Below are 27221 nucleotides of genomic sequence, written 5' to 3' on the forward strand. Positions count from 1 at the left end.
AATGTGCAACAACTTCTGCCTTTCCCAAAGCTATTTTAGCTCCCAGGTACTGTTTTTTCCCATCCGATCTCCTGTTCTTTGATACAAACGATCCTGCTCTGATAAGATCTGCCTCAAGGTAGCAAAAGTATTTTCACACCATGAGAACACAGCTGACTCTGGCTATCTTACAGGGATCCAGTAAGAGAAGAGCCTGGACTGAGATGGAAGAAACTTTGTAGGGACTAATTATGTCCCAAAGCAAACAGAAAGCATGCTCAAGTTAAAGGACTTGGAGATTCCAGTGATTTTAAAGTCAGACAATGCCGTTTTGCTGCATTTCCTCTATAACAAAGGATGAATCCATCAGTTAAATACATATTGAATATCTAAATCTATTAATATCTATATTAAAATCTATCTACATTGAAATCTATCTATATAATAAAAGCTATTGTACTTCCCTTCCATCCCTTGCAGGGTTTTCACAGGGCTCAGTCCTACAGGGCAGGGTCAGTGCCATGCACTCCCCCCCACTCCATGAATTCCTGGGGGACACCGAGCAGAGCAGCACTTCCTTGGTGCTGAGGGCTGAGGACTGTTGGAGCATCCTGAGCACCGCTGGCAGCCTGAGATGCTACTTGGATCCCCACGGTTCAGGAATGTTGTCCCAGGAACTGACCGTGAGCTCTTAAGGTCTTTTATTTTGCTTCAGAAGGGATTAATTTAATTAACGCAAGTAACAAAACATCTCACGGCACTCTACAAATAGACTGGTGGGCTCTGACACAGCTCCTGGCTATGCCAAGAAATGAGTCTAATAATAGCTGCTTAACGAAAAAGTTCAGGAGGCTGGAGAGATTATGCAGAGAAAATGCCAGGACGGGCTCAGCCCTGCGATGGCAATCAGCTGGGGAAGCACCATCTGAAGAGGTCACTGAGAAAGCGCTGCTGGAGGGAATGACTCGGCATGGGGGGCATGGAGCCCGTTGCTGCCCGCACCACCACGTCCTCCTCCTGGGGACTGTTTGGATGATGGCTGGAGACGAGCGATGCTCTTTCCAGCTAAAAAGCAGCTATTTCCCCCAGGGGCCAGGGTCAGGGCCCTGGCAGCACCCCTGACCCTGCACCGCAGCCTCCTTCGCTCCCCACCCCCTTTGCCTCCCACTGCTCCTGCTGCCAGGGAGAAATTCCCAGCTGGGCTTTTGTCACCGACGCACGCGTGTTTCTGCAGGAAGTTTCTATTTCTGTGAATAGCAATTTTTCAAGCAACTCCCCCCCACCCCCTGCCTGCATCCCTTCAGCGGGAGCCCTGACGAACGCCACTGGCATGCCTGGAAGCTGCGACTCACTCCCGCGTGCCAGCCATGGCCAGAGCCTTCATCCTCCTCCCTCCCACCCTGCAGTCCATCCTGCAGCACTATGGCATGGGAATTACGCTCACGGTATCTTGCAGTGGGTCAAATTGAGCCAGGACCACCCCATGCGCTGGGCTCCCAGTGCTCACCATGTGCCCTGGGACACAAAGGGGCTTCTAAGAAATAAATGAAGGAGCCTGAGCAAAAGCAGGCTTGAGAGCCTGGCCAGGGGAGCCAAGCCCACAGGGAAGTCCCAGAAGCAGCGGCACCTCTCCTTGGGGGGCACCAGGACCCCCAGGAACGTCCTGGAGTGCCTAACCTCCCCAGGCCACAGCTCTCGCCTGACCCAGCTGTGCAGAGGAGCCAGCAAATGAATTTTGTCTTTGATAAAAGCCTGGAGCCAAGCCCCCCATGCCTAAAGCCAAGCCCCCCAATGCTGTACCATCTGCCGAGCCCTATCACTCCTCTCCTGATGTACCCCTTACTCAGGCTGAGCCTCCCAGTTTGTGACCAGGGTCTTAAGGGCACTTTGGACTCCCGATTCGCATTAGAAGAAATCAACACGTGCAATGCTTGCCTTGGGTCTCCATCCCACGTAAGTAATTGATGCAATTGCCAAAGGAATATTAATTACTGAAGAAGGGGAGGGCAGGTGGTCCCACAGCTGTACAGAAGTGGTGGCTGTGGGACGAGCTTTCTACTGGGCCTGTCAGCCTTGCTGCACCGGTGGGGTGAGGCTGTTTCTCTGAGGAAGGTGAAGTTGGCGTGCCATGCCCTGGCTCTGGGGACCATGGTGTTTTCTCCATCCCAACAGCCGGACCAGGAGAGGCAGGGCTTCTCCTTCTGCCTGGAATTGACACCATCTGGATGGCTTCCATGCATCCAGACCATGCTTCACAGCATCCATGCTGCCGGCACAGAGCTGAGAAATGAAAGAAAACAACCCAAATGATGCCATTCCGCTGCACTAAAAGCAGTATTTAGAGTTCCCACTGCCGCTTCAGATGGGAACGTGCTCTTAAAGGCTGGAAATATCAAAAGCAGCGCTGGGAAGGAAAAAAACCCAGACAAACTGCTGATTGCAGCTGCCTGGCTGGCAAATAGTCAGTGCTCCCAGAGCGGGTGGTGCAGGAAAAATGAGCCCTGTCTCCACTCGAGGACCAAAGGACAAAATTCCCCTCTGCTGTACACAAACTGAGCGGCACAGGCAGCCGGAGTGGGGCCTGTCTGGCCCTGTGGAGTGTGCAGGGGATGGGATCATAGGGAAAGACCTTTGGCTGGGTGATGGGGCAGTGTAGAAGTGCTTGCTACAGTGAGCAGCACTGTGCTGCAAAGACGAGGAGTCATTTAAGCCAAACCCTAGACTTTATAGCAAAAAGAAAATCAGGAATATGTGAACCGTCTGTTTTGTAAAGAAATAAACTTCAGGGTTTCCTCTGCTGCAACCTCAAGAAATTCCACAGCTGCTGCTGCGTGGGAGGGAGCCCCGGGAGCATTTTTCCCCTCTGCGCGTGGCCGATGCTCAGGGCTGGCTGTGGCCGGGGCCGGGGAAGGGCTGTGCTGAGCAGTGCATGCTGCAGCCCCCCTGCCCCGTGCAGCCAGAGCCCCTTGCTCCAGACTCTTCCCAGTCTGTGGAAAATGTTGTTGAATTCTTACAAATTGTTGTGTTTTGTAGAGGGTCCAGGACGTCGGTAGCCCCATCCCGGAGGCTTCTGGAGCTGCCTGAAGTGCTAGGAGTGCAAGGGGCACAGGGGATGTGTCACAATGTGTTTTGCTACTCCTGGAGGTGTTTTCTACTCCTAATTGCTGCCCCTTGGCTGCAAGAAAAAAAATGCAGGTCTGCCTAAGGAAACAAAGTTCTGTTCCTGTTTTCAAGATCCAGGACAAGCAAGGGAAAAGCAGCACAGACTGCTCTGAATGCCTGCAAACACCATTTCCCTCTGCTTCACTGCTGTTTAACACCTGCCGGGGCTGTTAGGAGGTGCCTGCCCAGGAGTCACTGCAAAGAAACCGGCTACCGAGAAACTCCTTGGTCCAGGGCTGGATGCAGGCAGTCCCGTCCCTGCCCCATGTCCCCTCCTGAGCCGCTGCTGCCCCCTATAAAGGAGCCGAAAGTGTTTTGGGAAGCTGGTGCATTGCATAAAAGCCCCTGTAACAGAGCAGCCACCTCGAGGTGCTCCGCAGGGTCTGGGGTGCGGGAGTGGGGTTCTCCCTGGGATCCCTGAGCATCCTGCCCGGCCCTGCAGATCCACGCCCCAGGCCTTCGGCCCAGTACCCCTTGCTGAGCAAGAGCGAGATCCTGGGCGTGGGCTGCAGGTGAGGGGGCTGTGACTGCTGGGGGGGCTGTGGCTCTTGGGGGACACGTGAAGGGCTGAGCCAGCTGCCCCCTGCCCGGCTCCTGCTGCTCCTCCTGAGACACAGCCCAGCACAGGACGCTCAGCACGTCCCGGGCCAGACCCCGGACCTGCAACAGAGCACTGGGGAGCACCGGGTCCCTCCTGGTGCCCCATCCCAGGGCGGAGCGGGGAGCACTAGGCAGCCGTGTTCCTCCCGGTGCCCCGTCCCCGGGCGGAGCGGGGAGCACCGGGGGGCCGTGTCTCTCCCGGTGCCCCATCCCGGGCCGGAGCGGGGAAGCACCGGCGAGCACCGGCTCCTCCCGGTGCCCCGTCCCAGGGCGGAGCGGGGAGCACCGGGGAGCCGGGTCCCGCCCCGTGCCCCGTCCCGGGCCGGAGCGGGGAGCACCCGGCTGGCTCCCTCCCGGCGGGGCGGTGCGCGGGGCGGTGCGCGGGGCGCGGAGCGGCGCGGAGCGGGGCGGCGGGAGCGGCGGGGGCGGCGCGGCAGGCGCGGAAGATGGCGGCGGGCAGGCGCGCCCCGCGCACCGGGCTGCTGGAGCTGCGCGGCCCCGGCGGGCAGTGGCTCCGCGTCCTCCTCACCCTGGCCGAGGACGTGCTGGGGGTGAGCCCGGCCGACGGCCCCGGCCCCGCTGCCGGCCCCGGCGAGGCCCCGGCGGCGCAGCTGAACGGCGGCGAGCCGGGCTCCGCCGTGCCCGAGGCGCTCGCCAACATCAGGCGCACGGTGCGCGTCGTCAAGCAGGACGTGGGGGGGCTCGGCATCAGCATCAAAGGTGAGGGCCGGGGCGCGGGGGGGGGAGGTCGGGCACCGGGACCTGTTGCTGCCGCCTCTTCCAGCGGCTTGCTCCCAGCTTTGGAAGAAAACCCCGCGGGGGGGAGCGGAGCTGGGGCAAGGGCTGGGCTCGGGGTTGGGGTTGGGGTCTTCACGCCCCACGGCACGGCCCTGACCCAGCCCTTGCGCAGGACGAGGAAGGGGATGCGTGGCAATGACGGGGCCCGGAAGATCCCCAGCCCACTGCTCTGGGGTGCAGCAGTGACCGGGTAGCCCCTGCCTGCCGTTCCCCGGCCGGAGCGGGTGTCCCCCGTGTTTGGGAGCTGGAGGGGGGTCCCGCTGCCCCTTTGCACGCAAGGGCAGGGTGCTGTCTCGTGAGGCAGGTGGGGTGCACAGGGTACCCGGTTACATGAACGCTGCCCTTTTGCGACCAACGGGGGGGCTCTGCCGGTGCGTCCTTGTCCCCTCCGTGCCCCTGTGCTGAGAAATGTCCCTTTTAAACCGCCGGCGAAACGAAGGAAGCGATCGTAAAGCCCTTGGGGATTTCCAGGCGCAGAGAGCTGGGGTGTTAAACCAACACACTCAGGCTCGGAGATGTCTGCTCCCACAGAGCTGAGCAGCGGGTAGCCTCCGTTACAATCCCTGTTTTCCTTCCTAAGCTGCCCCGCTCCTTGGTGACGTGCCTGAACTTCAGGCTGGAAACTTCTTGGCGCAAGGATGGCGTTTCTGCCTGCCTTTGGTTTTCACGCGGCTCTGAGCGTGTTGGAAACTCCGTGAAAGGAGACTGAAACAGGCAGCAAACAGGCAGGCAAAGGGCTGTCATGGTGCGTGGGTGAGAGGGCTCGTATCTCCGTGTGTGGGCAGGGCAGGCAGCGGGCTCGGCAGCCCCAGGGACAGGGGCTCTCGCCTCCTGACGTGGCTTCTCCAAGCTTGGAGGGGATGTGGCTGCAGCCTCCGGCTCCCTCTGGAAGCGGGGAGGTTTTGTGATGTGGATGTCTGGGTGCTGGGACTGCATCGAAATTGTGCTGCTGGCTGTATCTGTGGGGTGCCTGAGCCTGCCAGCCCTTCTTTTTGGGAAGCATAAAGCCCCCTTCGTAATGACCCCTTGGTTGCCAAGTTACTGCTAGCTCTGTGGCTCTCCCAGGAAAGGAGAAACACCACTTGGTTCAGTTAAAACTTTATTTTTGCAGTGACGTATGTGAAACCAAGTAGTTGTCATGTAAAATGGGAGCTAGGAGCTGTTACAGGCGGTGGGGCAGCCCTGCCGTGCTACCGCCGCTGCGGGGGAAGGCCATCGCTCCTCACCCGGGATGCTGATGCTTTCAGGTTCAAAAGTGTGCCAGGCACATTTCACCCAGGGATGCTTCACTGCAAACCAGGGTGCGGGTGAGGTGTCCTGCCTTGGGATGTGGCGAGGGGATGGGTGCTGTAGCTGCTGGGCTGGCCTTCCCCTGACTGGCAGGACGGCGGGGAGCCCTGCGAGAGCTGAGTTGGCAGAGGCTCCTGGCCCTGGCAGGGGCTCTCGGTGCAGGCAGCCCGGGAGAGGAGCCGCTGCTGTGAGGACGGGCTCCACGGCTCGGAGCAGCCCCCGCTGGGGCCTCTGACAGCTGATAACCAGAGCCCTCTGAGGGGCTTGGCAGGCCTCTCAGTGAGGAAATGCCTGTGGCACTGGCTGGGAGCAGCCCCAGGGCAGGCGGTGACAACAGGCTGGGCTCAACATCTCCCTCCGGAATGAGAGATCATCTCTTGGAGGCTCCTTGGGACAGGCCGTCCTGGGGCGTAGCGTATGTCCAGGGCTGCCGATCCCTGGATCCCTGGATGCTCCTGCCCAGGCTGGGCCTCGGCAGTAGCTGCTGCACCCCTGCTCCCTGGCACGGAGGCAGCAATGCTACTCGGATCTTCCTGCGGGTTCAAAAGTTAACGTGCAAATTGATCTCCTCAAGCCGCTGGGAGGTTTGAATAGCATCCTTTTAGAGTGGAGAACGGGGAGTAGCAGGTAAATAGGGCTACTGTGCAGAGAGGAGCAAACAGCCAGATTGGTTCACTTCTTCCTGGCTCTTTTGCCTCTCCAAAAACATTCAGCTGTCTTATCAGTTTAGATCATGAAGTCCTTGCAGCTGGGATAGTCGCTCAGCACACACGATTAATAATGCAAATAAAGACATGCTTTGCTGTCAAAATTGATGGGGAGATGGCCAGGTTACGTGTTTGCTCTGTGAGGAAATCTGCGACCATTCAGAGTGGTTTTGGAGCAATCATCTTCATCTGCTCTAAAGCCTCGTATTTGGGCTACTGTGGTTGTTACAGGCACGATGTGGGCATCCAAGGAAATGGGGCAGCAGGCTGTCCTGGCATGGCATGGCTGAGTGCTGGGAGAAGGGCTCGGCCTTGCTGAGGACAGCTGGTGCCCAAGCATCCCCCTCCCCACCTGCTCCTCCTTGTGCTCCAACAACCACAACTGCTTCGTTTCTCTTCTGTTTCAAGGTGGCCGAGAGAATAAAATGCCCATCTTGATCTCCAAGATATTTAAGGGGCTGGCAGCAGATCAGACCGAGGCGCTGTACGTGGGGGATGCCATCCTCTCTGTCAACGGGACTGACCTTTCCGAGGCGACGCACGATGAGGCAGTGCAGGCGTTGAAGAAGACAGGCAAGGAGGTGGTCTTGGAAGGTAGGAAATGAGGGTGTGAGAGGGTACAAGGGTCCTCCTGCTTCCAGGGGGCTGATCCCTGTTTTTCCTGGCGATGTAGAGGGAGCAGTGGGGCGGCACATCATCTGCATACACATTTGCATATTCTTTCAAATGGAAAACATGTGCAGACTGGTGTATCTGCTCATCTGGAGAGCTGGAGGTAACTGCTGGGATCTCCCTATCTCCCTCCAGAGAGGGAGAGACATGTGTGTGCCATTGCCCACTGCCCAGCAGCTTCATCTCCCCACTGTGGGACCGTGGGCAGGCAGCGATGGGAGGTGTGGGATGGGTGTATGGGGTTTGTGACTCTTCCGTTGTATGGCATCACCCTGAGGTCTGCAGTTTCTGGGGCAACAGAAAACTTTTTCTGCTTTTCCCATGATTTGCATTTAAACCCACGTCCTTGGCTGGTGTGGCTCTGCATGCTTATGCCAGCAGGGAAGGGGTATGCTGGCATCCCGCTCCTTGCTGAGCACCTTTCGCTTTGCTGGGGTGGATTTTGGGCAGGCAGGAGGAGCAGGCTGCCGGGTGCAGGCAGGGCCAGCTCAGGAGTGCAGCCACAGGAGCAGCCTTCCAGGGGATCCCTGGCAGCTGAACCCCAACTGCAGCTCCCCCAGATCTTGCAGCTGAGGCTACAAATATCCCAGGGATGCAGATTTCACCATCCCAGGGGAGACTGGAGCTGCTCCCCTGGGAACGGGCTCCCTCTTCGTACCAGGCAGCCAGTCCTTGGTGTCTCCCAGCCCTGTAGGGGCTGGCACACTGCAGGAGACCCCCAAACCCCGCTTGGGGAGTGGGTGAGGGCTGGTGGGTTGGGACCATGGGAGCCCTGAGGGAGAGACCCCATTCTTCTCCCATTACCCTTCACATCATGTCTGTCCGTGCTTGCCCACCCTCTGCCAGCTCGGCTGGGCAGGGCTGAGCACCCAGGATTTTTCCCTCAGGACAGGACCCTTCCCCTCCCCTCCCCACAAACTAGCTCCCTGGGTCGCCCTAGCTGACCAAGAGGATCTTGGCACCAGAGACCCTTCCTGGTGCGGTTGTAGGGCTGCAGATCCCAAAGGGAGGTTTTATTTGGGGGCAGTGCTCTGGGCTCTGCCTGGACAAAGAAGAGCTCTGTGTCTTCTGCTGCCAGTGACCGCCGTGGCTCTTGCTTTCTTGTGCCTTCCCCAGATTGTCTCAGCTCCAGATTTTCATTTTTAGCTTCGCTCAGCCCTTTCTGCTGTGGGTTCCTCCTCTCCTGGGAGCCGCAGGACCACGGTTCAGCCGGAGGAATGTGCTGCTCTGCACAGCTGCTGGGAGCAGATAGGGTTGTTGTTGGGGTGGGTTTTTTTTTTTTTGACCAAAGAGAAACACAAGAGCCTCTTTCTCTGGGAGTCTGTGAAATTCCTCCCTGTAGTTGCTGTTCTTGGACCACCCTCTCTCTGTTTTTTCTTTTCATCCTTTACTTTGGCGTGGGTTTCCTTTCTGCTAGGGGTTCTGCAGGAGGTGGAGATGAGCTGCCCTTTCTGTAAAGAACAACTTCTCGCCCTGGACCACCTGCTCCTCCTCCATCCCCCTGGGGAGCCAGGCGCTGCTAGGAGGCAGCTGCAGGCAGGGCCTTTGCTGTAGCTCACTGAGCTCAGGTATGACCTGCTGGGCTTCTTAATTAATTAAAACTCCCAGCAGGTACCCTTAGGAGGAGAGCGGGGCTGGGCTGGCTCCCACCACGACACTGGAGGGACCTCAGTGTGTAGCTGATGCCTTTGGGCTCCTGCAGTGCGGTGTTGCTTGGGGGTGCTGCAGGCAGCAGCTGGAGTGGGCAGGGGTCTCTGCTGCTCATCTGATCCCAGTCATGGGGTATAAACATAGTGCATCTCCATCTCCTCCCCATTTTGGGTTCGCCTGCCCGTGGAGGATGGCGGGGCTGGTACTGCGGTGTGGTCCCTGTCAGGCTGTCACTGCCCTGTGGAGGTGGTGGCCCTGCCTCGGGATGGGGTGTCCCCTGCCTTATACCTGCCACCCTGATGGCTCTCCAGGAGCTGGTGGCCAAGTGCCCTGCCCCAGGGAGGGGTGACAGGACTCGGGGGCAGAGGGTGGCCTTAAAGTGCCCAAAGGGTGTTAAAGGAGGGGCCTTCCCTGCTCCCTTCTACAGCCTGGGCTCGCTCCAGAACTTGGAGAAAAGCACCTTAACATCTGTTAGGCGCTTTCTGGTCTCTGCATGCTGCCAGGTGTGACTCTGACTTCCCTTATGGTTTCTGTAAGTACCAAAGCTGAGTAATGTGGCATGGCCAGTGTCTGTTTACTGCCTTGCTCCTCGTGGCTGCATTCATTCCTGGTTTTAGGAGTTTTTAAGGTAGTTTGCAAGCAGTGTTGCAGCAGGTAACAAAACTGGGAGATCTTGCACTGCCTCACGGGGCAGTGCGCTGGAGTGAGACTCTCCAAAGTGGCAGAGCTGGGAGGTGATGCATTTTAATTTGAATATCAGCAGTGGCTCCACGTGCCAGATCTTAGCCTGGGCTGCTCAGCTTGGCTTCTGGCTCCTGGGTGTCGTTGCTGGCCAGGCATGAGGACACGCAGATACCTCTCAGTGTGTCCTGCCAAGTTTTTTTTTGGACGTGCCAAACTACTCTCTTGATATTTGCAGGAGGAGTTTGACTGTATTTATATTACATTGTTATTTTGGGGAGAGTTGCTCTCCCTTACCTTAATTTTTCTCTTGGTTTTTTTTTTTTTTCATTGCTTGGTATCCAGAGACCCTCCACAGCAGGGGAAAGACGGATAAACATCCTTCCAGCTGCCCTGGGAAAGTCTTTGGTGCCAGGAGTGGTTTTCTTGCAAGGCCCCTGTGCCTTAGTGGCATGGGGAGAGAACTGGAAGCAGTGGGGAGGAGGAGCTGGGGCAGCCGTGGGCATCTCACCTCTGTGGCAGCCTCGGGCTTGTTGGCTGCAGGGTTGCTCCTGGGGCTGTTGCAGCTCTCCAGGACTCACTTGGCCAAGTAACAGCTTGGAAGCTTGAAATTCAGAAAAGTTAAGGGGTGCCAGGAGGGCACAGCATTGGGGATGCCCAGCTCTGATGGGCTGATTGCCCTAACCGTGGGAAGCCCAGACAGTCGGAGAGTGTGGAGATGTGTGTGGTGTGAAATGTGAAATACCAACAAAATTTAGGTGACCCTGGGGTAGATAACACACAATGCAGGGTGGAAGCGTGTTTTGAGTGAAGGCAGGTGGTGGCAGCTGAGATTTGTGCAGTTCCCCATCACTGCTGCCCTTTGGGCCTCAGAAGGGCTTCAGGAGAGAAAGCCCTGAGGTGGCCTTCAGCTCTTTGTGGGACACCAAAGTGAATATCTTCTGGCAGATGTGACGGTCCTCGGGGTCTGAGCAGCCAGGCTTTGCCCTTGGCAGTGCTGCATGTACTCTTGTGCTTTAGGCGTGGTAACAAACCCAAGCAGAAACAGAGGCTTTGGACCTGCCCTGGAGTTGATGCAGAGAGACAGTGAAAGTCCACATCCTCCTGCCTCCTTCACACCTTGCTGCCCTGAAGCTTTGCTTTCCCTGGAGAGTTTTCTGGGAACATTTCTTCTCCTGTGGAAACAGGGAGAGTTGTCCCATGATCTCCTTAGGATCACTCAGCCCATGGGTCACCGCTGGCCATGCAGCACAGGGGAATATTTAGCAAAGAGCTGGGGCGTGACATGTGGCACTGAGTACTAGGACAGCGTCCCAGGGCAGGAGGGACAGTGGTGGCACCTCCATCCTGCAGCGTCCCATGGAGTCTTCCTCCCTGGGGCAGAAGGACTTGAGTTGAGGCAGCTGGGACCAGCAGTTGCTGCCTTGTTTGTGCTCCGAGCTGGGGGCAGGGGACAGTCCCTGGGTGGGATGCTGGATGGGGTGGCTGTGGCAGCCCCTGCATTGAGTGTTTTGGAAGAAAATCACAGCTTGAAGTTTAGAGGTGGTTTCAGGGTGTCTCTTTGGGAGGTGCGTTAGCTGACAAACCCCCCCCCCCCCCGATGTAACATGTTCATTTTGCACTGTTGTTCCTGAGGCAGAGAGGGACCAGCTGGACATGGGCTTAGCATCTCCTTGGGGACAGTGCTGGATCTCCAGGACCTCTCTGGAAGCCTTCCTGATGTGATGGCCACCAGTACAGTCGGACCTTTTTGACTTGCCATTCTGTGTAGATGCTGCTGGAAAGCTCTTGGCAAGGGAAACAGCAGGACTCATCTTACCCCTGACTGACAATGCAGCCTTAAACCTCTTTGTGTTGAATCCGTGCCGTGATCTCTGGGCTGAAGCAGAGCTTGCCAGCACCTGGCTGGTGGCCCAGTGGTGGGTGGGGGCTTTGAGCCTGCTGCTGGGTATCCCTGTGGCTGGGGCTGTTTTCCTGGCTGGAGGAAAGTTTGTGGCTCCTTGGTGAAGCTCTAGGGGGTTAGGAGCTTGGCTTCAGGCGGTGCTGAGCCATGGGCATGTGTGTGGGGCAGGTTGTGGTGACTTGGGATCAAGGGTACATGAGTGTTTGGTTTGGGCTTGTTCTCCATCCTTAGGAGGGATGGACTGGTGGAGGGGGAGAATCTGTTACCCAAGAAGTAAAACCAAGGAATTTTGATGGTTTTGCCCCTTTCTGGAGTGCTGAGGAGAAAAAAAACAACTGCAACACAGACAGAAGAGCAGGGCAGACCTAGGGCCTTTGGTTAAACATGTCCTCGACGCAGCTCGCTGCAGGGTTTGGGGCACATACAATGCTCTGATGATGCTGTGGGCTTGGGAGCCCCTGTGCTGTAAACCCTTTGCAGAGGGACCGTCCAGGCATGGGTGGCCACAAGCAGCTGCTTACATGTGGCCTCCCCAGAGACTTTTGCTGTTCCCCCAAAACCTAAAATGAAGTGTTACTTAGTGCAAATCCCTGAGCAGTTAAAGGTCCTGTTTGTCCCCTCTCCATCCTGGAGAGGATCAGTGGGACAGGCTGTCTCCCTGGGGGAACAGAGAGCCTGCATGGCTTTGGGGGCCATGTGGATGAGCCCAGCAGCCACCAAGAGGGTTGTTTGCCTGCTGAAGCTGGCTTTAAGTCAACAGCAGTGAGGCAGTGTTTCTGCTGAGTGATTTTTGGAGGGTGCTGGCTAACATGGAGAGAGCAGCCAGCCTGGGAGCCCCAGCACTGCAAGATGTTAATTAGAAAAAAAAAATAAATTCAATCATTACAGTTATCAGTAGCAGAGATGACGCGTAACATGGTCTGAGTTGTTTGCTTTAATAAGATGGAGGTAATTAATGAATCCATTCAATACCAGGTGATCCTGCTGCAGTGAAGGGACTGGCAGAAGTATAAGTCAACCCGCTATAAAGCCCACGTTAGTGTCACCAGAGGAGACAGCAGCTCCCATGGGACAGTGGCCTGGCCCTGGTGCACAGCCCCCTGGGGAGCACTGCAGCCTCCAACTCATACTAGCTCCCCGTCCTGGCTTGGGACCCCCCTGTTCTGCAGGAACACACTGGTGCTTTGTGACCAGCCTTAAATCCTTCTTAAAGCCACGTGCCAGACACACAGCTGGCCATTGCCTAATTTTCCATGCCTTGTCCTGGGCTGGGCAGTGCTCCTCTCCTCCATGGCTCTGTCGGGACGTGACCCCACCATCGCACAGCTAATGCTGGTGACGTCCTCCGCGTGTCCAGGGAGCCACGGGCTGGCGTGGGGATGCTGCTCGGGTTTCAACGGCTGAATGGTATCTTTCTGAACTCCAATTAGTTCCCAGGCACCGGGATAATGGCAGGTCCCCGCTGCCAAGATTAATGACTCGGGGTAAAATCCAATGTGGCTCAAATGCCTGTGGGAACGCGGCGGCTATTTATAACGGGAGGCGTAGGGCACGAGGCTGGTGGCCCCATGCTGCCTCCTTGGCCCCGGGGCCACCGCAGGGTAACCCGACCCATGGGCTGCTGCTCCATCATCACAGCCATTTATAGCTGCATCCCGCTGGGGCCGGGCAGAGCGGGACATGCAGCGGGGCTCTGCCTCCCTGCCATGCCCCACTGTAGCTCGTGCCGTGATTTCAGGATTTAGAGGTTCTGGGGGCTCGCTGGGATAGGAATGAAGGGGAAGATAGGGGGTGGTGGGCAGGTGAAGGATGGGGGTGGTAGGCTTTGCGTGCAGACTCTCTCCTGGTGGGAAGAGGGCTTTCTTTTGGGCACAAAATCAGGCTGCTTTGGCTTTGCTGCAGCGATGGAGCTGGTCCACCAACCAGCCACCTACAAGAGTCGGCTGCAAAGCCAAGCTCGTGTCCCCCCCTCCTGCCACCCACACTGCTGACTTGGACCTGGCATGAAACCAGCAGTGATGGCTGGGGACGTGGCAGCAGGCACGTGTCTGTCCCATGGTGTTTTCCCCAAGGGCGACCAAAGGGAAGCCCTTCCCTGGAGCCACCAGCTGATTCCAGGGCAGGACCATTGGCTGGCATCCCCCCCTGCTCAGCCAAAGCTTTTTGGCCTGTGCTGCAGACCTAATTTTCAGGATGTAGCTATGGGGCCCCATCAATTGGCGGTGACTTTCATCTCCCCCTTCCCCTAAACCTCGGAAGCCGGCTGCTGTCCTGGTGCAGCTCTGAGGGCTCTGGCTCCAGAGTCAGACTTGCTGGGGACTGAAAGCTGATTTCTTGTCTCTGGTTTATAACTCACGGGGCAGGGCTGTGCGAGCTGCGAGCACGCAGTTCGAGGCTTTTCCTGGGGCCAAGCCATGGTATTTGAGAGCTGTTGCTCCCAGTTGGCGGCGGGACCGGCTGTACCAGCACAGTTTGGACTGTGTAATTTTGGCCTGGGACTCCTGCCCATTCCCTGCTCCCTGCCCCCCTGTGCTGCCCCGAGGACTCGATCAGACTTGGATCTGTGAACTGATCTGGGTTAAAGGAAAGAAAAAAGCGGGAAAAGGCCATTTTTATCCCTCCTGGAGGGCTCCCCGAGCTGGGATGGTGGGGCAGAGGCACTGAGAGGATCTTAGGTGTCATGTCACCCTCTGGCACAACCTCACCCACCAGTGCCATCCCCTCCCCACACCCACAGGGGTGCAGGGCAGAGGACCTGCAGCACCCAAGGGTGGCAGCTCTGGGGAGGTAACGGAGGCGGCACTGGCTCTGATGCAGGGAGGGTGTGAGGAGTTTCAGCAGGGCAGATGGGTGCTGGCGGGCAGGATGAGGCTGTGCTGGCCCGTGCCATGCCCTCAGCTGGGTGCTGCCTCTCTTTCAGTGAAGTACATGAAGGAGATCTCGCCCTACTTCAAGAACTCCTCCACGGGGGCAACAGTCAGCTGGGACCCCTCGCCTGCCACCCTGCAGAAGCGGTCATCACCCCTCCTACCTGCTCGGGAGCTCCGGGAGGGCAGGACCGTGCCTCTGAAGATGTGCTACGTGTCCCGCAAGTGCCTCCCCGCCGACCCGGAGCACAGGTCAGGGCATGGTGCTGGGGGTGGCGATGCCAGCACGGTGCCCCAGAGCACCGAGGGCCGGCGGGGACCCAGCGGGGCCGTGTCCCTGCAGGTACCTGGAGGTGTGCTCGGCGGACGGGCGCGTTGCCCTCTTCCTGCGGGCGAAGGACGAGGCCACGGCGCAGTCGTGGCTCAGCGCCATCCAGGCCAACGCGGGCATGCTGCTGCCGCGGGTGAAGGAGGAGCTGCGAGCCCAGCTGGCAGGTGCCGGCACGGTGGCTGGACGGGACGTCAAGCACGTGGGCTGGCTGACCGAGCAGGTACCCCCATGCCCCTCACCACCCCGTGCCACCGCGCTGCTGGTGGCCCTGACCCAGTCCCCTTGCAGCTCCCCAGCGCTGGCACCAGGAACCTCTTGGCCGTCCTCACTGAGAAGGAGCTGCTGCTGTACGGCAGCCTGCCGCAGAGCCGTGACGCCCTGGGCAAGCCTGCGCACAGCTACCCCCTCATTGCCACCAGGTAGGGGCCACCGACCCAGCGCCCTCCTGCCCTGCGCAGGGGCTGGGACGGTGGCAGTGTCTGGGGGCAGGGGCTGGGGGTGGTGGCAGGGGCTGGCGGTGGGACAGAGCCCTGGGGGTGGTGGCAGTGACTGGGGGTGGTGGCAGGGGCTGGCAGTGGGACAGAGCCCCGGGGGTGGTGGCAGAGCCCCGGGGGTGGTGGCAGTGACTGGGGGTGGTGGCAGGGGCTGGCGGTGGGACAGAGCCCCGGGGGTGGTGGCAGTGACTGGGGGTGGTGGCAGGGGCTGGCGGTGGGACAGAGCCCTGGGGGTGGTGGCAGTGACTGGGGGTGGTGGCAGAGCCCCGGGGGTCGTGGCAGTGACTGGGGGCAGGGGGTCAGGGCAGAGCCCCAGGGTGGGGGCAGAGCCCCAGTGCAGTGGCAGGGCTGGGGGTGAGAGCAGAGCCCCACGGGTAGTGGCAGAGCCCCAGAGCGGTGATGGGGGCTGGGGGTGAGGGCAGAGCCCCGGGGGGTGGTGTCAGGGTGTCAGGCCGGGGGCTCAAGGCGGGGGGGGAGGGGGGGGGGGCGGGTCCGGCGGCGGACGGTGCTGTCTGTGCCGGGGCGGGGGGGCCGCATCCGCGGGGCTGCAGCGCCCCCTGCCGGCCCCGCCGCGGAGCGGGGCGCGGAGCGGGGCGCGGAGCGGGGCGCGGAGCGGGGCGCGGAGCGGGGCGCGGAGCGGGGCGCGGAGCGGGGCGCGGAGCGATGCTGAGGCGCGGCGGTGCCGCAGGCTGGTGCACTCGGGCCCAGCCAAGGGCTCGGCGCTGTACGAGGCGGAGCTGTCGTTCGCGTTGCGCACCGGCACCCGGCTGGGCGTGCAGACCCACCTCTTCAGCCTGGAGAGCCCCCGCGACCTGGCGCTGTGGACCCGCCTGCTGGTGGACGGCACCCACGGCGCCGCCGAATTGGTCCAGGAGGTCTCGGCAGGTCAGCGGGGGGACCGGGGCGGGAGGGGGGGGACGGAGCCGGGCGGCGGGGTGGCCGACTGCCGTCTCACCCCTGTTCCCCGTCCCCAGCCTGCACGTGGAAGGGGCAGGATTGCACCCTGTCCATCCACATTGACAAGGGCTTCACCATCTCCGCCACCGAGCCCGGGCTCAGCAAGACCATCCTGCTCCAGCAGCCCTTTGAGAAGCTGCAGATGTCCTCTGATGACGGCACCAAGATGCTCTACCTGGACTTTGGCGGCCCGGAGGGAGAGATTGTGAGTTGGCTTTACCCTCGCCACCCCGCACCCACGCCCCCACTGGCCCCGAGGGGAGAGGGGGAGCAGAGCACCCACCCTGCGCACAGCACCCATCCTGCCTGGCATGTGGGGATGAGGCACGGCCCATCCACCCACGCCTGGCTGCGCACAGCCCCCGCGGTGCACAGCCCTTCCCAGGGCCCCAGTAAGGCTGTGGTGGGGTTTGGGGGGCTCTGGGTGCTCCCTGCTGCAAGCAGAAACCTGGCTGCTCCAGGAACAGCGCTCCCCATTGCAAACATCCCTCTGTTCCTTTCTTGCAGCAATTGGACCTTCACTCCTGCCCCAAAACCATCGTCTTCATCATCCACTCCTTCCTCTCAGCCAAGGTGACCCGGCTGGGGCTGCTGGCATGAAGAGGGAGCAGAGCGCTGGGCAGAGCTGCACCAGCCCCTGGCCGATCTATGCACCTCCCTCCAGGCCAAACGCAGCCCCAAGCCATCCCAAGGAGACCGGAGCCCCTGCGGGGTCACGCCACCCCCACCAAGGAAAAGCACCATCCAGCTGGGAAAAACCACTCCTGGGGCATTTGGGGGCAGTGGTGGGGTGAAATCCCTCTTGGATGGCAGCACTGGGACTTCTCCGGTCCTTTCTTCCCCTCCTTCCTCCACCCTGATGCCAGGCGGCAGCTGGAGAAGCCTGGTTGGAGCCCGCTGCAAGCGGCCACACGGTCGTCACCCCAGTGCCTTGTGAGATGATATTTTCTGTACAAAGAACCCATTTGTATCAATGTTTTATATTTATATTGCCCAGTTAAAATGCTGATGCGGCAGGTCTTGCCCGCCTGGCTTGGAATCCCCGGAGAGTCCCCAAGTCCTGCAGCACAGGGACGCGTGTCTGTCCCCCAGGCAGACAACCTGAGGGCTGGAGACCAAAGCCAGCTCTGCAGTGCTTGAGAGATGGGAACTGCAAATCAGCTCTGTTTGCCAAATTTTTCCATATTGTACCAAATGATAGGAACCACTTTTCTTTGTTGGAGTTGGACAGTTTGTTTTATTTTGTTAATTCCTGGGTCACTTTATTTCTCAGTTTAGGGGGGAGGGTTGTCAGGTGGCTTCTGAGAAATAACTTCTTTTACGAACCAAAAGATTCTGCATGAAAATGCCTTTTTTGGGGGGGGTCAAATAAACACTGCAGATCACAACCAGTGGGAGCCAAGATCTGTCTCCTGGTTTTGCTTGGAGAAGTAGAAAATCTGTTTGTGGGTGATAACCTGGGCTGTGCTTCAGGGTGTTTTCTGCCAGGGGAAGGAAGAGCTTTTGCTTGGAGGCTGTGGGACATTGCCGTGAGCCGGTGGTGCTGGTCTGGGGGTGCTGAGGACCCTGGGGCAGGGATTTCAGGTGGGGACAAAAAGTCTCTTAAGGTGCCCAACACTGCGCTGGATGCAGCAGAGAGGGACAGGCTGATGCTGGCACCAGCTTTAGTGATACCAGGTGGGTTTGAATACCCTGCGCTTCGTGCTGCAGGATGCTCAGCAGAGGGCGGGCATCGTTTCCAAACTCAAAAATGTTCTGTGTTTTGCTTTTTATATGTTTCTTTTTCCAGTAAAAGTAGCTGCCTGGCTGAGCAGCAGCAGAGGCTTTGCATGTTGTTCCCTTCACGTGACACCCTTGCTGGAAAAGTCAGGCAGTGAGTGCAGCCCTCGCGGTGTGGTTATGGTGTCTGCGGGCTCCTGGCACATGTGCAGCACAGCCAGTATTTACCGAGTGCTTCCTGGATTAATCTCGATCACGGTTACCCCAGGAACATCCCTGTTAGTGTGGGGCTTGGCACCGAAAGCCTTTTACTCTCCCGAAAAGCTGTGGTGGCAGCTGCTGTGGGTGAGCTATGGAGGATGTCCAGAAAATGCCAAGTTCCCTGGGAAAACCTCCCGGAACTGATGTGTCTCTGTGCTCCGGTGATGCAGCCTGCCCTTGCAGATGCCCAACGCGAAGCGCCAAGGCTGTGTGCAGACACTGGTCCTTGAGGGATCTCCGGGAGCTTGGCGAGAGCTGTCAGCCACCCAAGGGTCTCCCCACCCCGTCTCCTCAGGGAACGTGCTGCGCCAGTGCCGGCACCTGTCGGCGTGGTTTAACGAGAGGTGTGATTTGCCGACACGTTTCTACCGGCTTGCGTGATGCGCTCATCCAGCGCCCCTTGTCAGTGGCAGGAGCAGAGCTCTCGGCGTAGAGCTCTCGGCCCAGAGTCCGCACCCACACAGGGACACCAGGACGGGAAAGGGCCGCGTTTGCATTGCTGCACAGTGACAAATTCTGGGTTAACCTCCTTTTGTCCTGGGCCTGTACATGGGGGAGCCTGGAGTCTCCCAGGAAAGCTGTTAAGGGAGAAGGCTAACGCTCAAGGGTGTAGGCTGAATAATAGCAACTAATTAGCAGCAAAATAATATCATTTTTAATGATAAGTCAGGCATCCTGTTGCGCTGTATGGAGTCATCCCCGGCACAGCACTGATCAGAGCGGTGGGGTGTGTTGCAGCGTTGCTGGCCGGGCTGCAGCGGGCATTCCCTTCAGAGCCCTGTTTGAGAGAGGGAATCCCTCTTTCCCCAGATCGGCTGTGGGTGTAAAGTGCTGCTCCTTGGGTGCTTATGGAGAGGTGGCACTTTCAGGCGAGGAGGCTGAGAGCTGCAGGGCTTCTGCTGTGATTAGAGTGAATCTCAATGCACCACTGGGAAATTAATGATTTGCCTCATGAAGATGAGCTGGTCCCTGGCAGATGAGGGTGGGTGCAGTTACTGGGGCTGGGAGGAGGCAGCCCTGTGAAGGTGTGCATCCTGGGGGAGGCGTTTGGGGGACACACATGGTTTGCCATGTGCAGAACTGCTCCCAGGTGCAGGGACCCTGATGCTGTTGCAGCCTTTGGGGTGCAGGGGGAGAAGCGGGGCATAAGCTGCAAAAAATGGAAGGAAAGCAATAAAACTGCAAAGCAACAAGGGCAGTGAGGTGCATGTGGTTTGAGCAGGGAGAAGGCATGGGAACAGCTTATTTGGTGTAAAGAAATAGTTCTTATGGGGTGCATAAGCACTTAACTGCTCAGGTCTTGGCAGGACAGGGTGCTGGAGGGGAGGAGGCTCGAGGAGCCCATGCAGGTACGGCCCATTCCTCCCTGCACAGAGCCCTATGGCTGGCAGCAGTAATCTTTTATGATGAACAAACCCGTACTTTTTATTGCACATAACTGTCAGATTTCCAGGAGACCCTGCAAAATGGATTTGCAAAAGAAAAAAAGAAAAAAACCCCCACGTTACTAACTGTTAAATCAATACAACAAGTAATTTAGAAACAGATGGTGTATTTTTCTATGATCAAAAGCATGTCTGCACAAGGAAACACATTATTACTGCAATTTACCTTCCTCTTCCTGCCCTACAGCCATTACTCTTTGGGGTTCATTCCAATAAAAGAGGGAATCACTCCCAATCCAGAGCAGATTTCCTATTAATCTTATAGACCACAAACTGCCTGGACTTTACCAGTGCGGCTCAGGCAGACTGTCCCGCTCTATGCCTGGGCTATGAAAGAGATGGCTCAGTTTGGAGATGGGTATTTCTTTTCTTTGATTTCTTTGCATTTGATATGGTTGATGGGGTGAGGATATTTTTCCCCTCGTGTATTTTATGGTGGTTTCTCAGCCTCTTCACCCTCCTGGCACCATCCTCTGCTTAATGGGACCCCTTCCCCAAGGATGCTCTTGCAAAGGGGCTGTGAATAAGACAACTGTCTCTTATTTCTCTGAGTGATGTGAGACCTTGTAAGATAAACCACCCGGAAAGAGAGGATAGAAACTGTCTCACCAGGAGGAGTCCGTGGCAGCTGGAGATCTCTCCCTAAGTCCAGCAACACCTTTGATTCCTGGGAAGATGTCGGGGGAGGTGGTACGAGCATCCCAGGGATGGTGGTTATTTTTCAGGCTGGTGCTGAAGGATTGAGGCCAGCGCTTATCAGACCCCAAAGTCTTAGGGAAGAAACATTGCGATTATTTCCTAAAACTCCTCATTTTCCTAAAATTCCCTATTCTCATTGATGTAAATGTCTAGAAATATTCTGACATCCGGAATCAGCACTGAATTTCTCTGCCCAGAGAAGGTTTCGGGGTTGGCAGGAAGGACTGGTTCCCGGTGCAGGACGGCATCTGTATGGAGTGATGAACGCTCTTGCTTGGGACTACAGCACACTGTTCCCCGGGGAGGAATAACAGCTTGTTGGGGTTTTAGTCTGCCAGGCACTTTTATGGCAGAAGGACTAATATTTTTGAAAGCGGCTTTAAAATAAATATAATGAACTTGGCTTATAGAACTGGAATGGTGATAATGAGCTCAGATAAAAAGCAGATTTCCTCAGCTGAGTCACTTTAAGGCGACTGTAGTTTTATTTGGCCACCATGGCTGAAACAGCTCAGGGAAAGGGGATATTAAAGGTGCTGCGAGTATCGGGAAATGGATGGCAAATGGAAAGGAGGAGGAAAAAAAGTCATATTTTGCTCTCTATGTCGAGCTCTTGGGATGCTGGTTGCCAGAGGGGGGCCAAAATGGGGACGGAAATGGTGGCACAGGGGCATTGGCACCCAAAACACTTTGATGCCAGCCTGAGCCATGCATGGAGAGAAATGGGTGATGGCAGTGGGGTTGGCAGCAGCCTGGCTCTCGTGCCATCCCTTGCCCTTTGGGAGCAAATCCGGGCAGGACGTGGAGAGGTGAGCTTTTCGTTTCCTCTGTGGCGAAAGCCGACACTGTCAGCATCCCTGTCACAAGCGGGAATTTTCCCTAGAAATGGCTTTTCCAGGTCCTAAGAGCTGGAAAAAAGCCCTGAATGAAGAAGGCAGAGAGAGAAGAGAGAGATGCTGCGAGAAGAGTGATTAGGTTGTCCCTAGGCGTTTGCTCACCCATGGCAGAACACTGTTTCCCTCCCGATACCGCTTGTACTTTCCATTAGTTGGCTCTGACCTTTTAGTGCCATAATCAAACAAGACAACCTAACACTTAAATCTGAGCGTTTAGTGCTGACATTTACAATTGGTTCTCGAGTTAGAGAGACCAAATGAAAATTTCCTAGCAGACAGCATGCTGCAGGGAAGGGGAATCAAATAATTCATTTGCTGAATAACAGGCATGCCGGCCCCCTTCAGCTGTCTGCCCGGGCCCGCATTGCATCCGTTGGTATTTGTACTAGAGCGTTTGTCATTAAAAAGTCAATATTCATCTGGAGTTAGTGCGGCATGCCAGTGCCGGTGATCCCGCAGACATCTCCCGTTTGGGGTGTGGGGAAACTGTATTTGGCATTTGATGAATGTAAACAGGAGTGATCTTACCCAGGCGGGAGCCCTGCGGGAGTGGGGAAGCTACATTAAATGTTAAGGATCCGAGGCAGTAATGAGGATGTTTTCTCTCATTCAGCCTTGGCTGTATTCTTGCCTGAGAAGTGAGCACTTGGTGCATCCCTTGGTGCATCCCCTTGCTGTGGCTCCGCAGCCCACACGTGCCCTGCGGCAGCCGCTCATCTGTGCTGTCCCTGTGCGTGTCCCTGGGCAGGGATGGGCTTTTCCAGCCCCGTCTCTGGGGGAAACAAGCTCTGAGCATTTAGTGGTGTTTGCCTGGTGAGGATATATGGCTGGTGGGATGTTGGGGTGTGCTGAGAGCCAAAACACCCTTGGGAGCCCCCAGGTCCTGCACCCATCCCACTGTGGCTTCCCTGGCTCGTCCTCACACAGCGGTGGCTGTGTCTTCTCCTCCCGTGTGATAACTTCCCACTTGAGCCACTTTATTAAGTTAAAGCCATTAAAAAAATGTCTGGACAAGGTTTCCCATGCTGCTGCTCACAACCGTCAGTACTCCTCCTGCCTCCTCCAAGCAGCAGCAACAGCAGCAAAAGCAGACGGGCTGCACACAGAAGAAACACAGCTCACCCTCCACCCTGCCCGGGAACATCCTCGTCCCATAAATAGGCTTAAACAGTCCCAGATACTCAGCCGCACCTGGCTGAATCATGACTCTTCTCTTCCTTTGCTAATACAACGTTTGAATAAATTAATATATTTGTTCAAATTATGGGAAACAGAACATGAGCTGTCTGAAACACTTGTTATTGCCGTATTTTCCCAGCATTGCTCTACGCGCTGCTTTTCTGAAGTACCGACGTTCTCCTGTGTGGGGAAATCCCACTAGGATTTTGCATGAGAACCGGGATCAGCATTTGTGTCTGCAACCGCTTTGCATCAAACAGCAATCCCCAAAGTAACCGGACACAGAAATACTTGCTCAGAGGAACGAGAGCGCTGTCTGCGTGATGTTCCTGCAGCCTTCAGCTCTGCTCAGGCGTTGCTTGTCGGTGGCGGTGCGAGGAAAGGTCAGGCAGGGTGCAGCAGTGTTGTGAAGCACGAGCATGCCGTGGCACCAACGGGGGCTTGGGCACGACTGCTTGCACGAGCACACTCATGCTGTCGGCAGCTGTATCAGTGGCGGTGTGCACCTTCGGTGCAATGGCCTGCCAGTTTCATAAAGAATTAAGAGAAACACAGAAAAAGCAACTTTTTTTTTTTTTTTTTTTAAAAAGGCTTATTTCTCACTTTTATCAAATTATGCCTAAAAATAGCCGTTTAAGTGTGGTCAGCTCTCAAATGTGGATGTCTCCAGAAAACTGCAGGGACTTCACTAACTGCAGCTGGCCCCGGCACTGCGATGCTGGCATGGGGCACCCAAACACCTGGTCCTGCTCTATGGGTGCTGCTGGAAGCTGTGGTGTCCAGCACCCGGTGGGGATGTGTCCCTGACCTGCAGGGACCCTGGTAATTAATATTTTGCCTTGTGCCTGCTGGGCTGCTGCTTTCCCCCATGTTCCTCCTCTCATTCTTTCTGGAAAGTATTTGTTTCCTCCTTGCCTCCTTGGTGCTGTGCCTGCCTGCCGGGGTGCTTGGTCCCCTTCCAGCCCGCGTGTGACATCTCCATGGCAACAGAGCGTGATGTGAAATTGCACGGCTCGCACGAGTCATGGATAACCCTTTTCTCCCCTCCTAGAGGTAAATCAAATTGCAGTGGGATATGTTTTAACATGTGACATTCTCAAGGAGACTTTCCCCGAAACACTGCAGGACAGCCGATGGCAGAGGTTTTCAGCCATGTCCTCGCGTGGAAATCTGCTTGTCTGGAGGGGGGAGCAAGAGCTGGCTGGTGTGGGCAGGGAGAGGCCGTGCCCAGGTTGGACCCCCTGGTTTTCCCCCCCTTTTCCTCCATCTCTTTGGGCACTGCTGGGGTGTCCCTCTGCCTCTCCATTTCTGGCAACGCTGGCATCTCCGCAAGGCTTGGGTGAGGATACAAACACCTTTTAACTGGTTTCCCACCACCAGCTGGGGACATCTCCATTTCTCCATGGGGCTGGGCCCTATTTCCCTTTCCCAGTAGATGCTCCTCTGCCATCCCACGCTCTCTGGGAGCTCCATGTCCCTTCCCAGGGCCCTCCCGTGTGTTCCAGGCGAAGTGGCTTTGAGCAGCCTTGCCCTCTCCATTGGCATCACCCGAGGGGGGCTCTGGGTCCTGGCCACCGCAGCAGAGGCTCCTTCAGCAGCCTCCTGAGCCCTCCGGGGTGAAACACAGTGATGCACACCCACGTTTTCGTCTTCCCCGCCATCTCTTTGCTGAACCTGGGGGGCTGTGGATGCTGCAGAGTCTCAGGCAGTGATACAGGACGAGCTGCCCAGCCTGGGCACACGGGGGTCCCTTGCATGGCTGCTGACTGTGCCTCGTGCAGGGCAAAGGGCTTCAGCAGGGCTCGGGGAAACCATCTAAACCATCTCCCACACAGCTATAATCTTTGAACCCAGTAAGTATCAGCATCTGCTCAATTCAAGTTTGCATAAACTATTAAAACCACTCGGTATCTCACTTCAGCTGTTTAATTTTAAAATTTCAGTAGCAAATCTTTTGCCTTGTTGTAGGCAAATCTTGGACCTTTTCTGTAGTATTTGCTCTTTTGGGAGTTTCTATGTGATGTTAGTCTGCTTTGACTAATTTCTACTATTTTTAGTTAAAAAACAAAACAAAACAAAAAAAGCTGAGAGTACAAGGAGAGGGAAGCAAATGGGTCTCACTCAGCATCTCTGATCCTGATGAGACAGAGGGAAGCAAGTCCACAGGTGACATCTCAGTTGTCCTCCTTGCCACAAAACAAGGAGGCAGCCGGTATGGATGTTGTTACTGGAGACACTGGGGAAAGATTCGGCAGAAAGCCGGGAAAACCAGATATTTTCATCCCAGCTCTGCTGTTCATCTGCTTTGGGACCAGGTACAGGCTGGCTCTGTGCCTCAGTTTCCTTTTCTGTAAAATGGGCATATTTCTGCTCCCTCCCAGTGCTCACTGACAGCCATGAGCAGCAGAAGCAGAGCACAATCCTGCACCACTAATTACCCTGAGGGATGGAGTGCTTTGGAAAAGTTCCTGTAATGTCTTTGTGTATGTGTGATACCTTTGTAAATGTAAGTGTTACAGCACTCGCCTGTAAGGGAAAGCTGGAGTAAAAAGCTGAATTGATTTATCTATCTACCTACCTACCTATCTATCTATCTATCTATCTATCTCTCCATTTAATATATCCATTCAATTTCTGTGTGTTCTTAAATAGATTAGGTTTCAAGAGGCTCAGGACCAGAGGATGGTTGAATTGACAACCGGAAGATATAGGTTTGTTCTACAGCAAGAGTATGAAAACGACATGAAATTGGACTTGGTTTTATAACACTTATTCAGGAGTCCTGAAGCCAGAACTGGGATTTAATGTATAACATGGCGAGATACAGATGAGACCTTCTCAGAGTTTCCATGTTTTTGTTATACTATATATTATCAATGCCGCACGGTAGATTCCCCCCCCCCCCCCCCCCCCAAAAAAAAAAAAAAAAAAATTCTTCTAAAAGCAGAAGGTTGTTTCTGAAGGCTTTACTGTACTGGTGACATATCCATATGCAATATAAATGACCTGTTGTTTCAGATGATGATAATGGGAATAAATACCAAATTTAAAAAAAAAAAATCAAACCCTCTAGATCAGGAAAAATAGCAGAATTTCCCACACCCAGAAAGCTCTTGCTCTAGCAAAGGGCACGTATCCATGGCAACAGGAGCCCTCACTGTCACGATAATAAAAAAATATATTATTCTAGGAGAGCTCTTAAAAGGGAAATATACATTTTGCTGAGGTGGATGATGAAATACTGGGCAGCAGAGTGAAGAATGAGCCAGAGGAGTCTGGAAAGTGATCCTGGCTGTTCTGCAGCCCAGCACAGGTAGGGAGCTGGGATGCAGACCTCCATCTCCTCCTCCATCTCCTCCGTGCTCCTGTGCACATGACTCAGAGACCACTGTGGAGAAGGTCCACCCCCAATGTGTATATGTGGAGCGATGCAAATCTGGTGGCAAAGGCTGGAAATTATGGGGCTGTGCTGGCTCAGGGCAGCGTGGGCTGCAGGGGAGCCCCGGGGGAGCCCTGCTGAGGTCTGGTGGCAGCAGCCAAAGCCCTGGCATCAGTAGGCACTGAGTATCCTCGTAGCATCGCGGCCTGCCACGTGCTCCTGACTGCAGGGGACATGTGCCAGTCAGCTGTGAGCCGCGGAGCTGCAGCAGCTTTTTGGGAAGGCTTTGAGTTTTTGGCAAAGAGAAAATTGTGGAAAGCCAGCATATTGGCTGAACTTTTCCTGGGTTTGAATTTTTTTAAGAGGCTAAAAACTGGTGCTGGCAAGGCAGTATTTCACCAATGGTAAGAAAAGGATGTGTTGAGATTTGCAGAACACTTTGAAAATGGGGAGGAAAAAAAAAAAAAGCTCTATTTTCCCCCATAAGATACCCAGGATTTTCTACCCAGCAAGAAGGAGGGGGTGAGTACCTCAGTGGAAAAGTCCAGCCGTCTGCACAGCAGCGGGCACTGCTCTACACCTGGCCTGGGGTGGGATGCAGCGCTGGGATCCCCTGTGGGAACCACACTGCTCTGGGTGTGGAGCAGCCGGCTGGACCTCGATGCCCCCTGTGCCCATGGCCCTGGCCCTCCCATGCAAGGGACATCTCCTGGCTTGTGTCCTGGTGGCTGCAAGACTATCCGTGGAGGAGCAGATCCTGCAGCGAAGTGGAGTGAAGGATGGCCTGGCAGCCACAGGATCCTGGGAGCGCTGGGGACTGCTCAGTGGTTTGAGGCTATTTCATGGTGCTCTCTGGGTTTCAGGGTGTTTAATCTGGTGCATCATTGGGTCCTGCGTGCTGACAGCACCAAGGTGCAGGCTAGCCCCCCCCCCTTCTTGGGGCACCCTGGCCTGAAGCCTTCCTGCAGGTGCTATTTGCAGCATGGAGCTGGGAAGCTGGCCCAGGACTGGAGAGAAAAAGGGGAAAATATTGACCCAAAAACATAGGGGCAAAGAGGAGTGGCCCTGCCCCAGGACTACTGGGTGGCAGGGGAGCTGGGGGGCTAATTCCCTTTGTCCCACCTGCTGCTGTCCTCCCCTTCACAGCCTGGTGGGAGCCGCAGGGAGCTAATGGCTTGTGCTGCTTCCCACAAATCTGGAGGGAAATGGCCTCTCTGCAAGTGAGCTCCCTCCAGTCCGGGTGAAGGCGGGGAGCCGGGGGGCTCGGCATGTGCTGTAGCTGAGTGGGTGATGGCAGCTGAGCAGGGATGCTCCTGCTTTTGGTCCTCCCCATCTTTGACACACTAATCGGGTCTCTTATCTCTCTGTTCCAGCACCTGTCCCCAGCCCTGCTCTTCCAAAGCTGGCGTTTTGGCCCAGCATCACTCCTGGCACAGGTAAGGGAGCTGCCCAGATAAGCCCAGGAAGGGACGGAGACCAAATACGTATTTTTTGTGAGTCTGTGAAGCTGGGCAGCCAGGGCTCTGGAAGAGGAGGACCCATGGGGACCCCC

General features: G+C 56.3%; 1 protein-coding gene across 1 annotated transcript; it reads left to right on the forward strand.

Annotated features, from left to right (window-relative positions):
* The first annotated feature begins 4143 nt into the window (after positions 1-4143).
* SNTA1 (syntrophin alpha 1) lies at positions 4144-19802 on the forward strand. Its single transcript, XM_049817577.1, has 8 exons — positions 4144-4461; positions 6945-7130; positions 14363-14561; positions 14653-14860; positions 14929-15059; positions 15823-16019; positions 16109-16296; positions 16599-19802. The coding sequence occupies exons 1-8, from the start codon at positions 4188-4190 to the stop codon at positions 16689-16691; spliced, it is 1476 nt and encodes a 491-aa protein (XP_049673534.1). The 5' UTR covers positions 4144-4187; the 3' UTR covers positions 16692-19802.
* Positions 19803-27221: the final 7419 nt, after the last annotated feature.

This window comes from Accipiter gentilis, chromosome 14 (assembly GCF_929443795.1).
Source record: "Accipiter gentilis chromosome 14, bAccGen1.1, whole genome shotgun sequence".
Taxonomy (NCBI): Eukaryota; Metazoa; Chordata; class Aves; order Accipitriformes; family Accipitridae; genus Astur; species Astur gentilis.